This window comes from Lonchura striata, chromosome 1A, assembly GCF_050655825.1.
Source record: "Lonchura striata isolate lonStrDom1 chromosome 1A, ASM5065582v1, whole genome shotgun sequence".
Lineage (NCBI taxonomy): Eukaryota > Metazoa > Chordata > Aves > Passeriformes > Estrildidae > Lonchura > Lonchura striata.
This window is the reverse complement of record NC_140741.1, coordinates 24264183-24279625: the sequence shown is the minus strand read 5'-3', so window position 1 is coordinate 24279625 and position 15443 is coordinate 24264183. Positions and strand designations below refer to the sequence as shown.

Below are 15443 nucleotides of genomic sequence, written 5' to 3'. Positions count from 1 at the left end.
AAGTCAGGGAAAGAAGTAGGGGGGAGGACATGCTTCAGGCACCAGAGCAGAGATTCCCCTGCAGCCTGTGGTGAAGACCACTGAAAGGAAGGCTGTCCACCTACAGCCCATGAAGGACCGTGGTGGAGAAAATAAGAGCGTGAAGAATCCTTGCCCTGAGGAAAAAGCAGCAGAGACAACATCTGATTAACTGACCAAAACCTCCATTCCTCAACCCTCTGTGTTCTTTGGAGATAGGAGGTTGAGAAAATGGGAGTGAAGTTGAGCCAGAAAGAACGGAGGGGTGGGAAGAAGGTGTTTTAAGAATTTTGTTTATTTTCAATTACCCTATTCTGATTTGATTGGTAATAAATTAATTCATTTTCCCCACAATGGTAATGGCTGAGTGGTCTCTCCTTGTCCTAATCTTGACTCACAAGCTTTTTACTTTCTACTCCCTGCCTAATCAAGGGGAACGACAGAGCGCCTTTGGTGGGCTATGTTAAATATTTAATAAATTAAATAGATTTTCATTCTAAGTACTACACAATAAAAACAAACTTAAAGAGATGTCCTCATCAGGGAAGTAATAAATATTTGTGTGCATTCCTTTTTATATATTAAGCATGTCACCAAAAATGAATGAAGTATAACACACAAATTTTGTCTGCCTGAATTACACATATGAAATTCAAATCACTCATAGATTAATTCTATTGACAAACTTTTTCCACCAATCCCCCATCCAACAAACACATATCTATTCGACAAATCATAACTATGTAAGCGGAAACTGTAAGTATATTTCCAAAACTAGATGCATAGAACAGCAAAATTTAATAGATACTACAGAAAGATGTCCAAGTATTATTTTTAAAACAAGTTCCATTTCCATGAATTGCAGTGATTGTCCTGGAAATGAAACTTTTTTTTTCCTCTCAGGTTTTTTTATTTGCTTGAAATTTGAGTGTGGAAAAATAAATCATCTCTCTCCTCTCTCCAAAGCCAATACCACTATCTGCAATAATAGCAGCAGCTAACTTTGAAGAATGTTGAACACATCAATATTCTCACAAAATCTAAGAGATATACAAAGCAAATTCAATTACTCCTATTTTAAAAGTAAAATCCATTCTCTTCATCAATGGTTAAAAAAGTGTTTTAACTAGCATATCAAAGACAGACATATATACCCAAAAAAGACAATTCAGAAGAGGTAAATTATTACCTAAAGTAAATCCTTATGCAGCAACTAACAATGTTTCCATTTCTTTTCAGGTATTGTGATCAATTGTCACTCTGCACTAAAACCAGTGAAGCTCTCCCCTAGGTGATGTTGTAAAGCATGAAATCCCATTCTCCTTAATATGGAAAAGTCTGTGAGCACATACGAACACATTTTTTCAGAAGTAGGTAATGGTTACTTGTTGGAGTATGCAAGTTACATTCTTTGCCTGCTTTGTTGACACAATTTAGATACAAGCTAATTCTGACGCCTAACATTTAAGGGCAACCGACAAAATTTTAAGAGAGCCTTAGTGCAATTTGGCATCTCCCTCCACCATTTATTTCTACACCTTTTACTGCACCAAGTAACTTCTCTCTCCAAGTGTTGATCTGTGGACAACATTATGAACACATCCCATAGAAAAAACATGTTTCAATGAAAGCACATCTTGATTTATTTGACAGCTCGAAAAAAAGGAACAATAAGGAGAAACTGAACAGACCCAGAAAAAAAAAAAAAAAAAAGAAGAAGTGAACTGAGGGAGGTCCTGGCATTTGTTACGTAGCATTCACTAATTTAGAACAGGTAGGCTGAATGCCAGGAGAAAGGAGGTCAGTAAGACCATGTGACTGCTTAGTAATTAGACTTACTCAATAGTGCAATTACACAAAAATATTACTCCCTGATTGTTACATGACTGTTTAAAGAGAAAAGTTAATTAGAAAGCACCTATGTGTTAAAGATTGCTATTTACCAGCAACCTATTGTGTGTTATATTTAACACACATTTGTTAATATAAACCATAACTGGTGACCCTGCAGAATGACAATGACAATATTCTAACAAGAAGCTGAACCTCCTGGTTTCTTGTATTCTTTCACCATTTTTCCTCATGTAGATTGCATTAGTCATAGTTTGACAGAGAAGAGTTTTGCCCAGGGCAGTAGGACAACAAACACTTGGTGTCAATCAACTCAAATTAAGAAAGGACCACTGTAAATTCACACCAGGAGGTTAAATTTGACTCACCTTCCTACTGCTGAAGGGCTTCTGCTCCTAGTCTCAAATAAAATGTTTCTCACTACAACACCCTACTCAACAGGCACGCAAGCAAGGATTTTGCTCACAGTGATCAAGTGAAAAAGAACATTAAATGTTTTTCCATTAATTATAAGTGCCAAATAAGACTGGGAAACTAAAAAATTGCATCATAGATTTTGTGTATACTTACTGGGAATGTATGTGTCAGCACTGGTTAAAAGCATCTCATTAAAATCACTGGAACCTAACGAGGATTCATCCCAAACCAGTAACTGTTCATTTAAATAAAAACTGACTGAGAAGCAACTTAATAAACATACAGTTTTAGAAGTCAGTTATTCTATAAAGCTATTGTACTTTTAAACTTGAAAAAAACCTGACGATTTCATGAAACCAGGCTCTGAAGGCAGCAACATTTCCTACTCAAATCCATGTGCAGCATGTCCCTTGGCGGTATTTGAGTACCAGGAGATTGCTCGATGTGCTTTGGACAGGGGAGTTGTAATCTACCCCAAATTCAGTCCCTCTAACCAGCAACAAAAACCAGGCATTTTTCTTCAAATGCAAAATGTAGTGGGAGGACTACCTGCCTTCTTAAAGATTAAAACACTGTTTGAGTAAACCAACCAGCAATACATCACACACAGATGAACTCAAGGACTCTATTACCTAATGATAATATTACACAGTCACTGAAGATCCAGGGCAATAGCACTGAAGACATGAACTTCCTTCTGCTAGAACCAAAGTTCACATTTGTCTATCATTCACTAGCTCAGAGAGTACAACCAAAAACTGTTCAGCATTTCAACTGCAGGGCACATTAGAGACCTATGAAGTATTCTTAAGACATGTGATTTCCTTAACACTTAAGACTTGTACCAGTTGTCCACATTCTTTTAAAACTTCAATGGCTGTTCATGTTTCACCCACAAAATTCAGTGGCTGTTCATGTTTCACCCACAAAATTAATACCTCTGAGGCTCTTCAGTAAGTCAAAATGTTATTAAAAAAACCTTATCCCTTCAAAACAAAAGTGAGTTAAGTCTCTTATAAAATAAATGTACATGATGAATCTCAGATAAGGGAAGTATCTAACAGTTATTCCCAAGTTATTTTTGTCAGTGCGAATGAAATAATCATCAAGTTAAAGTCTACAAAAAGCATCTTTAGTATTTTCATCTCTTGAAAACAAGAACATTGTAAGGAAAACCTCTCAAAATCTGAAAAAAAACCAGAAACTCAAAACCTCCAAAGGTAAGTTACCTGGCTGGTAAAGTATAAGCTAGGATACAAATTATTAAATCTGAAAGGAACAATCCCTCAAGTAAACACAATTGAAACCTGAAGTTTCTAAACTTTGTCATTCGTCTATGATGTGGTGTTAAGTTTCATTGTGCTTGTTCCATAATTAGGCAACTATTCAGCATTGTAGTCTGGGCAGGCTAAGTTCACTAGCATTTCAAGTTCCTGACATTGGAGGGACAGATGATACACAGACCTTACTGCATTATCAAGCATTTTACAAGGGTAACAATTTTCAGATTCCTAGTGATTTTTTAACTAATCTCACATGACAAGCATGCACAGAAGTCCTATTAACCTCTGCCTTATGGTACACATTTAGCATGCAAGCGTCAGTCACAGCACCATAGTAAAGTTCATTTTTATATCGGGTAGGAAAATTACAACTGCCTTGATGGTGTAGGAATAAATCCGCACTTTCCAGAAAGGGACACTGCACACCGAGCCAGCCCGAGTTCAAGGAGCATTTAGAGAATGCTCTCAGGCACACGGTGGGTTTCTTGGGGCTGTCCTATGCAGGGCCAGGTGTTGGACTCCACGATCCTCGTGGGCCACTTCCAACTCAGGATATTTTGTGATACCCTTCCGTGCAGGAACGCTACTTTGAAAAAGTACTTCTGGGCTAAGCGAGCAGCTTCACAGTTTCTCCAGGACGGTGTCGCCCTGGGGTTCCCGGCTGCCCAGAGTTCCTGAAATGGCGCAAACCCACTCCGGGCTGCTCCCCACAGGGTTTTCCGCCCGGCAGCAACCCCGCTCTGCGCTCCAGCGCTCGGGCACTGACCCGCCACCCTCGGGAGCGAGAACAAGCGCCCCCCTCAGCGGGAAGCCACAGCCCACCGCCCCGCACTGCGCCGCGGGCTTCCCGGTTCCGTCTTCCCCGTCCCTCCCACGTGCGCCGCAGCCCGGGCCGGCGCCGGGCTGGATATGTAACACCGCCGGCCCGCGGGGCGGGCGAGCGGCCGCGGGAAGCCGGCGCTGGCGGCGGCCCAACCGGGCGCGGAGGGGAGGGGATGGCGGGGAGGCAGCGTGACCGAATACATAACGCGGCATTAGGGCCCCGCAGCGCCCCGCACTCACCGCCACCTGTTGATGCCCACGTTGGAGGAGCCGGCGAACCAGGGGTCCAGGATGTAGACGCAGCGCACCGTGTCGGCGCCCTGGATGCATTCCCGCAGCGCCGGGTTGTCGTGGAGCCGCAGCCCCTTGCGGAACCAGTGCACGGCGTTCACCCCCATGCCGGGTGCGGGCGCTCAGCGGGAACCGCCGCCGCCCGCGGGGCCGTTCATGGCCCGGCGCCGCCGGGCGAGCACGGACGGGCGGCGGGGCGGCCCGCGGGGCCTCGCTGGGACGGCTCTAGGACCCGGCGGACACGGCGGGAGCGGCCGCCCGCCGGGGACGCATCACCCCGCGGAGCCCCCGCGCCGGGGAGAGCGGGGACGAAAGGTGCGAGCGCTGCGTCCGGCGGTGACTGCGGGGCGGTGACGGCGCCCTGCCCGCGGAAAGCGCCGTCCGTGCCGCCGCCGCCTCCTCGCCGCTCGCCCTGTGACTGCGCGGGGCTGCGCCGGCCGCTCCGCCCCGCCCCCCGCCGCCCATTGGCCGGCGCCGCGGCCACGTGACCGCGGGCCCTCACGTTTCTGCGGTGTGTTCGGTACCGGCGGCGCGCGGGGCAGGGAGGCCCGGCCGGGCGGCCCCGCTTCCGCGGCGGGCCGGGGGCCCGCCACCCCGGCGGCAATCCCGCCCGCTGCGGCAGCGCGGGGCCGGCGGGCTGCGCCGGCGGGGGGCGGGGCCCGGCTCTCTCCGCCACCCCCCCGCACGGCTCGGCTCGGCTCGGCTCGGCGCGGCGGGACCCGGATGAGCACGGGGCCGCGAGGCGGCTCTCGGCAGCGCCGCTTCCGCCGGGCGGCGCCGGCGTGCGCGCGCCCCCGAGCCTGTTATGTATCGCGGCCCGCGCGCGCCCGGAGCCGTGCCCGGCGGTGCCGCCGCACGGGCGGGGCGCTTACATAAGCGTGTGCGCAGGGAGCGCCTGCTGGCCCAGCGGAGCCCCGGAGGGCCCTTCCCACCCTGGCGGTTCCGTGACGAGGGACGAGGGCTCGTTGCTGCCCGGTGCCGCCGGGACGTGTCGGTCAAAAGGCACCCCCGGGCAAGAGAAAGCGGCTGGGCCGTGCGGCTCTGCCGCACCCAGACAGGCTTTCAAGCAGCTGAACGAGTTAAAATGGTCTCTCTTAGGGCACCGTTAGGAAAGTCATTACTAAATGGTGAATTTCTCACTGTTAATTACAGAGCTCAAACAAACCACCGTCTGTGCTGCCAGCACAGCGGGGTTCCCGGACCGGCTCCTTGGTTACGGTGCGCACGGCCAACAGCCGACGGAGGCATCGCACTCACAGGACTCAGTACAACCCCTTGGAGCCTTCACAGGGCAGCTCTCGATGCAGATCTGAAACTAAACCTCCACTTGTGGATTGCAGTTCAAATCTACAGCGTCACGGACAAGTGCATAGCAACAGCAGGAGTGGTCTCATTGGAAAGAATGTCTCAAGTAAAAGGAAGAGGACCCAAATCAGCAGTACAGACCTTTCTTAACTTTGAGAATTCCAGACAGTTCTTTAAGAACGGTCATTTTTTCCCTTCTCCTAAAATATTTTTTCTGCTAAGACCCACAGAAAGTAAAAGTCAACAAGAAGAGACACATGCATCGTGTGTTTCCCTTTGTGCTTTTCTTTCCTCACTTTGAATGACCTAATAAACACAGTAATAGAATCACACAATCATTTAGGTTGGAAAAGAACTCTGAGGCCAACTTTTGACTGACACCACCATCTCAGCTAGGCAATGGCACTGAGGGACACGTCCAGTTGTTTCTTGAACAGCTCCAAGGATGGTGACTCCATCACCTCCCTGGGCAGCTCATTCCAATGTTAATAACCCTGTCAGTGAAAAAATTCCTCCTGATGTCCAATTTAAACCTCCCCTTGTGCAGCTTGAGGCTCTGTCCTCTTGTCCTGTCACACCTTGCCTGGCAGACAAGGCCCCACCTGTCCTTGAAAATCAAGGTATGCCAAGGCCCCAGCCAGGATTAGAATCTTTCTGCTTGGTCTTACACAAAATTTCTTTTTAAAAGGTGTAGCATGTGGAGAGTGAACAGTTTCTGAGCACTGACTTTAACAACAGCATAATTATGATGAGTTTCTTAATTATCACTTTGTTGTATGTAGAATACCATATTCCACAGTTCATAATTCTGATTCAAGAAGAACATATGGGATCCTGTCATATATCCTGGCTGCAACTCAGAGCTGGCATAGTGGGGTCATTGTAAAGTCAAACACTGCTTTCCCAGTTAATATAAAGTACATCCTTATTTGTCTGGTGTTTTTTTATTATCATATGCCAAATATTTGGTAAATGATTTTGAAATAAATAAAAACCAAAAAGGAATTCAGTAGTTAATGACCACTGTCCATCAAACTCATTTGAATTCTATAATTTTTGAACACTGAAGAAGTAGATTCCTTATTTTTAAGGAGAGTCACTTCACAGCATAGTTTTTATTTCAAACATTTAAATTGCTTTTCATACTCATTAAGTGTCCTGCTAGCTCCCCACAAGGCTGCCACACTGAAGATAGCCCTAAATAAAGTCCAGCATCAACCAGTCTGCCTTCTTGGGAATACTGGAAACAGCCCTTCCTCACTAGACCTTATGGTTTCATAAACAAATTGCAGTCATGAAAACCATCAGTCTCTAAGCTCTTTGTTGCTACAGGCTGAATAACAATTGCAGTATATCAATAGCATATAATTATGTAAAATACTCTTTGGCTCTATCTGGCCATGCCTTCTATGTGAGACAGTTTGTTCCTGACTCAGAAATGAGAGAAAGAACATATTAATGTATAATTAATATTGTATTAGGATATATTAATATATAATAGATGCAGACTATATTAATTAAAATGTCAGATCTCAAGGGAAGAACCACTCTAACTTAGCTGAAGTAGAAAATAGAACGACAGTTAATCAAGGAACTCACAAAAGTAAACCTCTCTACAGTGTTCTCATGTGACTAATTTTTTTAAACAATATTGCTAATTTAGCCCAGAAGGGGAAAAAGATAACATGAAGGCATGAAGTGAAAAAAAAAACAAAAAAGCAAGTGTACAGTACCTTTTGTGTTACAAATTGGAAGCTATTTTTTTAGATGCATGTTTTTAACATTACTATATGCATTATATTCACGGACTTTGTTAACTGTTCTAGAAACAGCTGTTATTTAGGAGACCAAGTTCCTGAACCCTGAACCCTGTTCCTAGAGCAGAAGTTTCTTCCTATAGCATTTCTCTTCTTCATCAGCTTTTTTTTACAGACCCAACAGAGACTACTGAAGGTGTAGCTGATACAAGAAGGGTTCACGGAGACAACAGTAGTGATTTTTCACTCTCTGGAAGATGTGATTGTGCAGACTTGGAGTTAGTTAAAAAATCCCAACACCTCTAGTAAAATATTTCTAGTCTAGAAATAATTTAAGTGACTGCTAATTTGTTACTCTAGATGAGAAAGTTAAGTAGATATGGCTAAAAAAATAAGATAGAAGAAGATGGTTCTCACCATCAGAGTTCAATGAACTTCTGAAAAGCCACCAGCAAAACAATGTAAGCCCAATGACTAGATGTGAACTTAATTATGTAATAAAGTAGTGGCCATATGAAGAAAATACACTGGTGTAAGGCAAGCCTCCCATCATGATATCGGCATTATTAAATCAAAAGGATCATCTGCTTCCTGTCAGAGGAAAGGCACTCGAGTAATCTGACTTAAATGTTCCATCCTTTGCTATTATATTACTGAGAAATTACTATCAAAACATTTCTTTCCTATTCACCCCACTACTTCTCTCTGCAAGCTGTTTTAATCCAACGGCCTTTCACTCTCCTACTGCCGGCCAAGCCTGCTTCTCGAGCGGCGGAGGCTGGGCCGGGTCGCGCTGCGGCTCGGCCACGTCCTCCCGCGCCGCGGCTCAGCGCGCCCCGCCCTGCCGGCGCTGGCACGGGCCGGCGCTCCCGGCGCGGCGGCGGCGAGAACGGTGAGCGCGGCCGCGGCAGCGGGGCTCGGGGGCCGGAGGGCCGGCTGGCGTTCCGCTTGTCCCGCTCCGAGCGCCGGCGCTGAGGGTGGGCGGGCGGCGTGCAGGGGAGAGAGAGGCCGCGCTGCTCCGAGGGATGCGGGGCGGGCGGCGTGCAGGGGAGAAGCCGCGCTGCTCCGAGGGATGCGCGGCGGGCGGCGTGCAGGGGAGAAGCCGCGCTGCTCCGAGGGATGCGGGGCGGGCGGCGTGCAGGGGAGAAGCCGCGCTGCTCCGAGGGATGCGCGGCGGGGAGGGACCCCCGGCCCCGGGCCCCCGTGCCGGCCGCCGGTGGCTGCGGCAGGAGCGGCAGCCGGGCCTGCAGCCGCTTCTCCCGTGCTGGCTGCAGGAGAACACCCGCCTCCTGCCTCTCCGCCCCCAAGCGGAGTCCAAAGGGTGGGAAAGGGAGGCCCAGGTGGCAGGGCTGTGGGAGCAGGCTGTGCCGGAGACCCTCGTTTTGTCTGTGCTGAAAGCACCACCACTTAATGACCAGTGGTTTAAATAGTGTGGCGTGTCCTTAAGAACTTTTCAAATGTCTTTTCTTTCCTGGATGTAAGGAAAAGCTTTGCCCCCATGAGGAAGTTGAGCAGTGGAGCAGGTACCCCACAGAGGTGGATGGGCTCCATCCGCTGAGGTTTTAAAGACCTGACTGAAAAAAGCAGCCTGGATCCTGGAGACCCTACTTTGAGCTCTTGAGATCCCTTCAAAACTGGATTACTCTAGGATCCTCTGCATTTTTTTCTAGAAAGCTTTATGTTGGTCTAGCATGTATTTTATAATAATTTACCTAATTTCCACCACTAATCAAAACAGGGATTAATTTTTTGTAAATGCATAAGTGTAAACATTAACTGTGCATTAATCTACAAAACTGCAACCTCTCACCACCCCAGATTTCTTCACAAACCATTCAAACCCTGTCTACACTGCTGTCTTCTAGGTAGATACCTACTCTTCTAGGTTCACTCAAAGTTCAATCTAGGCATTCGGTAGTTTCATTTAATTCTTTACAGCCTACTAAGTTTCCCTGTTATGAGAATTGTAGCGGTCAGCAGTCATACGGTTGCCCTCTTTACTGAAAGATTTTGTGAACAACCCAGCATGAGTAAAAGTTTGGGTTTGCTAATTTTCAAAAAGCGATACTTAAAAAATTCATATTCAGAAATTCACATGAGGGATAAATCAACCAATTGATCCCTTTATCTATTTCCTATAGAAGATTTACATAGAAGTCTCATTAAATACTGAAACTTACAGCACCCCTTTACTGTGTATATTCAGGTCTCTGCAAGTGTGCTAGCAAGCAGGATCACAGGTAACTTTGACAGTAGCTCACTTCCTTATTGCTGTTCTAACACTTGGTGGTGAGAGGGTGCTGCAGGCAGTGAGAGCAAGCATCTTATCTGAGCTGGCTGGGCTTTTTTCCCTTAATCTCCCAATTGCTTTACAATCCCCACAGCAATCTAAGTATGTGAAAAGTTACAGGTTACAGTGGGGTCCTGCACATTGGAACATTATCCAACAATTGTGTGGGGTCCTGCACATTAGATCCAACAAGAGCTTAGAGAGAACTCTGAATTCTTGAAAGCAGTTACATACTTGAAATGTGAATACTGTAATCTATGGACTTGGAAATCTGTCAAGTCATAACTCGGACCTTCTTGGTTTCTATAGAACGCCATAACGTTCAAATTCATTCATGTTATTTTTTGCATAGGGCATTTTTACAAGGGATCCTGAGTACCCCTGTCAAATGAGTTTTGGCAAATAAACTTCTTTCTTTTACAGTATTCTGTGTTTCTGATGATCCTCACTAACAACAGGGAAAAATTTACTGTGATCCCAGGCATTTTTAGAAAATTTAAGGCTTCTTTTACATGAATGAAACAATCATTCCCATGTCAGATTTTAGAAGAGCACAATTTACTACATCAGAATAATTTAAAATTTCTATAATAGTAAAAATGACAGTATTTTAAGGGACTGCATTACTCACAAGGCAATTTTGTTTAACAGCAGGATTACACATTAAAGTAAAAGTAAGCCATGGTTATTTTTCGAGTTTGTACTTTGGAAATGTTATTTGACATCCCAAACAATTTTAACAACACTTCACTTTGCTGGCTGCTTCTACCTAAGCTGAAGCATTAATGAAGAAAACCCTGATCCTTCAGAGATTTGCTTATTCTGACCGGACCCACTAAACTCAGTAAAACTACTCAGAGTGCTCAGACACAGGCAGTTGTGTCACTCCTGTGGAGCACAGGTTTAGTTTTCAGTCACTTTTTCTGGACTTGGAAAGGTCAGCACACAAAATATCTGTGATTTACCTACACTTCCAGTGCTTTCAAGGTTCCTGGGAAAAATCACTTGTTTTTTTGTGGGGCTTGGGACAGCATTTCTGAAGTCACAAGGCGTATGAAAACAAAACCATCAGCCTTAGGGCTCTGACACAAGCAGCGCATTAAGTAATTGGTTTTGCCTTAGAGGTGTGAAATAACACTAAAGAACAAGTTACCAATAAACAACTTCTGTTAATAACATGAGTGCATATAGGAAATTACATCATATTCTGTTAGTTTATGATGTAATAACATAACAACAGTCCATCTCAGAAGAAGGAAAAAAGCAATCTAAAAATCTAAAAATAAAGGTACACTCTCTTGAGACAAAGGATTTACCTCTGGAAAATATTTAACCTTATCTGGCAGCGAGAAAGAGAATCAATCTACCACTACGGTTCTCTAAACCAACCACATATTTTCTCAGACAGTGGGCTACAAGGAAGATTCTAGGGCTTTCATACAGCTGTAGAATAGGTATGTTGTTCTGTTATGTAGGAGATTGGACTGCATGATCATAACAGTATTTTATCTCCTAAAAAAAAAAAAAAAAGAGGACCCCCCCCCCCCCCAAAAAAAAATCAACAAAAAAGCCCAACCAAAAGTAATTTAACAATGCTCATATAGGTACTTTTTGAAGCATGCTATACTTAGGAAGAGGTGAAAGCAGCTGTCCAAACGTTCTCATTTTCAGTTTGAGCATTTTTAAGCATGTTACCAGCAGCAGCTATTTGCAGGATAATTGCAGAGATCAGCAGTTCTCCCTTGCACAGTCGGTACTTCCAAAGGGTTGTATGAAAACACCCCCAGGAAGTTAAAGATACACTTGATGATATCTTTGTTTGACTGCTGCGGCTCCTTTGCCCCTGCAGAGCAGGTGACAGTGCATGTGGTATTGGTGATAACTGGGCAGCCAGTTTGAGCAAAGGTGAGGTGTGGGGTTGGCCCTGTGAACTCCAGCACAGCCACACACCTATTCCACAAGGACTCTGCCTACAGAAGAGACCTGGAGGCAGAAATAAGGCATTGGTGCAAGCAGCAGCTGTAGTGAAGTAGGTGTTGGAAGAGGTAGGTGAAGGCCTGGAAATGTTACTGTGTACTTGCTTCCCCAGAATACCAAGGTGCTTATTCACATTCAATTAACACACACAGCTGGAGAAAAACACTTACATAAAGGCTCAAATGATTTTCTTTCTCCTCCCTTAATTATATAAAGAATGATTTCAAAATGAAGTTGTGCTGCAAACTGCTGCTGAAGCAGCACTGCGTGATGGGTCTCTGACACATGAAAGAACAACTCACACTCCAAATAATGCTTGAGAAGTTAAAGCAAATACACCCATAAGAACTAAGATTTAAGCTGCCATTTTTGTTAATTTAGTGGGCTTGCTGTCAAATGAAATTGCATGAATAATTTTACTCACAGTGCGGGTGATCTGTAATGCAGTCACAAAGTTAGCTGCAAGAAATGGCTGACAGTTTGGAGCTTGTATGACTGCAGGCATTGATATGGGCAGAGCACTGCCCCACATCAGGTCTGTTGCATCCATGTTACTGTTCCAATGATGTGTCCATCAGAACCTTAACCTTTCAAAAGCAGTCCTTCCCCTGCTTTCATGTGAAAGCTGGATTTTGCACTAATAACAAAAACCACTCTGGAGAGCTATTTCTTACACCAGTTCTGTCTAAACATCAATGATTCTGACCATTAACTTGTTCCTTAAATGTGTTGTCTTAGAGTTGTTGTGTCTCCACAGGGCTGATTTCCAAGATGTTGAGAGGAATTGCTCACGGTGCAAAAGACACATTCACGCTTCTGTTGACAAGACCTCAGAGCTGTAACCCGGGACTGAAGTTTTCATCAGTATGGCCTGACGTAGCAAACAGGAGCTTCCTAATACATTCCAGTTACACAACTGATACCAAGTCAAGAGAGGAAAATAAAAAAACCCTTGAGAATCTCTACAGTTTGTCAGTTGACATCACGAAGATACGCAGACTGAAGGAATGGGTCCTTCTCCAGGATGTGGCCTATGTTAAAGAAATTGCTGGTATCTTACAGGAAATGGGAGCAGATAAGACCACTGTAGCCAACATTATAGAACGCTGCCCCGAGGCAATTCTCCACACCCCAGCAGAGATAAACTCTCAAAGAGCTTTATGGCAATTAGTATGCCAGAATGAAAACCAGCTGGTTAAATTAATAGAGCAATTTCCAGAGTCTTTTTTTACTACTGAGTATCAGCAGAACCAGAAGGCAAACATACTGTTTTTTCAAGAGCTAGGACTTAAGAATAATATAATCACCAGGTTCTTGACAAGTGCACCAAATATTTTCTATAACCCTGTTGAGAACAACAAAAGCGTGATAGAGACATTACAAATAAATTATTTAAATTTAGGGGGTTCTGAAGCAAATATGAAGATCTGGATACTGAAGTTATTGAGCCAAAATCCATTTATTTTATTAAATACTTCCACTGCAATCCAGGAGAACTTGGAATTTCTCCAAAAGAATAATTTCACTGACCAGGAAGTTCTACAGCTTCTGTCCAAACTTAAAGGCTTCATTTTTCAACTTAATTCTGCCACTATGCAGAAGAGTATGCTTTTCTCCAAAAACATCTTCAAATGCAGTGATCAAGAACTAAAACAACTAGTGCTGAAATGCCCAGCCCTTCTCTATTATTCTGTCCCAGTTTTGGAAGAAAGACTTGAAGGACTACTGAAGGAAGGAATTTCTATAGCACAGATAAGAGAGACACCAATGGTGCTGGAGTTGACAACACAAATAGTTCAGTACCGAATTAAAAAGCTCTCTGCATTAGGATATGATATAAAGAGTGGAAATTTAGAAAGCTTGAATGGTACTAAAAAAGACTTTGAAGTCACTTATGGTAAGATACAATCAAAGAAGGAGAGACCAATTTTTAATCCTGTTGCTCCTTTACACATTGAAGATTAATTTGAACACTGTACTTCAAGTTATGCAAACGCAAATGAAAAGGGAAGTTGATTCTTTGAGAAGAGATGGAACAAAAGCAATCTTAAATCAAGACTGTAGTCTTACACTGTACTTTGTTCAGGAGGGGGTCTTGGGCACAACTTCATTATTCATCATAGTATTATCATACTGAAAAATATCATCATAGAAGTTACAGTAATGATAAATTTAACTTTTTCCTAAGAGTACCTCAGATGATTTTCTTACCTGACAGGGCATTAACTGCCTTAGATTTTCAGCTCCGTCACTGCAGTCCAGCCTGTGGTAATGATTAGCACAAATTTTATCTGAAGAAGACAAAAGGAAGATTATTTTTCCAGCAGTATTCATCAATTGGCTGGTTCACTGTCTTCAGGAAATGCTTTTGGAGTTCTTTTCCTTGTTGCTGAAGAAGCTCTAGCTCCTGGATTGTGACCTGCAACAGACTTGATTTCTTGGACAGCAAAGCCCTGTCCTGAGAACAGGGGCTGGACATAGTATTTTTTTATTCACTGACTGCTATGGTGAGACCCTAGTATCTTTGTGTACAAACCATAATCCAAAGAACTACAGGATGATAACCTTTATATTTCTGAGCCTTCAAAATTTACTTGTTTTTTTCAAATGGTTTGGGAGAGGAAGAAATACATTTATTGCCAATGTGTAGATCTTATTGTCTAGCAAGGTTTGGGGACAAGAAAGATTAGGGAGAGATTCAAGTCTCAAATTATGGTAGGAGAAAAGAGAAAGTCATGCTTTTCTATTCGGTGCAACAAAACTCACTCTGTAAACCACTGGTGATTAAACATGACTACCAGATTTGCAAACAGCTGCAACAGTTTCTAAATATATGGGTGACACTGCTTCTAAGATAACACCATATGACAATTGGCAACAAGCGCTGGCTTTCAAAATAGTAACTATCAGACAGCTTTTAAGTTCTCAGGGGATTTGATTTCTTCTCATTTACGGGCTGTGAATGATAATATAAAACAGTAGCATCACTAACAATCATCTCAATAGGATTAGGATCAGTGACTTTATTTCACAGACTTTCCTAAATAGCTATTCCACACACATTCCCTCTTGACAGTAGAATAAAAGCCAGCTACACACCACTCTCACTCCAGGCATTCTTCAAGGTCATTTTTAACACACATTTTGGCAGCAAGTCCAAGCCTTCATTTCTTAGAATGTGATTTGTAATTGCTGAAGAAAGCTAGTATTGAATTACTTGTCCAGAGGGTAAGCTGCAAGATGATTTTACATAGTCTACCATATTATCTGGTGTGCACTGGGGAGGGGCTGGGAATACTTGGTGGGAGCAGTGCAAAGATCCCAACAGCTGAAGGGCTTACACTGAGCACTCTGCAGGCAAATGCAGACGTGACAGGCGTTTCTGGGGGTAAATGCCACTCCTGCAGGAGTGTGTGCAACAGTGGCACAATT

At 44.1% G+C, this 15443-nt stretch overlaps 2 protein-coding genes across 4 annotated transcripts in view; one reads left to right on the top strand and one right to left on the bottom strand.

The window, feature by feature from the left end:
- Positions 1 to 5113, bottom strand: part of CRY1 (cryptochrome circadian regulator 1) — a 40056-nt gene extending 34943 nt beyond the window's left edge. Inside the window, exon 1 of one of the 2 annotated variants that reach the window (XM_021535870.4) lies at positions 4632 to 5113. In XM_021535870.4, the coding sequence (XP_021391545.1) occupies positions 4632 to 4789 (158 nt within the window). In that variant the 5' untranslated portion in view covers positions 4790 to 5113. The remainder of the gene's footprint in view (positions 1 to 4631) is intronic. The other variant, XM_021535877.4, reaches the window with a different exon arrangement.
- Positions 5114 to 8491: 3378 nt separating this feature from the next.
- On the top strand, positions 8492 to 14821 carry MTERF2 (mitochondrial transcription termination factor 2). 2 transcript variants are annotated; one of them, XM_021535891.3, is made up of 2 exons: positions 8492 to 8636; positions 12769 to 14821. In XM_021535891.3, exon 2 carries the CDS (start codon positions 12783 to 12785, stop codon positions 13974 to 13976), a length of 1194 nt encoding a protein of 397 aa, XP_021391566.2. In that variant the 5' UTR covers positions 8492 to 8636; positions 12769 to 12782; the 3' UTR covers positions 13977 to 14821. The 2 variants fall into 2 exon arrangements, with proteins under 2 accessions (XP_021391566.2, XP_077639502.1); XM_077783376.2 differs by having other exon boundaries at positions 8602 to 8636; positions 12750 to 14821.
- The last annotated feature ends 622 nt before the right edge of the window (positions 14822 to 15443 follow it).

Bases quoted from the DNA above. Each gene is read 5' to 3' on its own strand.
- MTERF2 (XM_021535891.3), top strand. From the start codon at position 12,783: ATGTTGAGAGGAATTGCTCACGGTGCAAAAGACACATTCACGCTTCTG.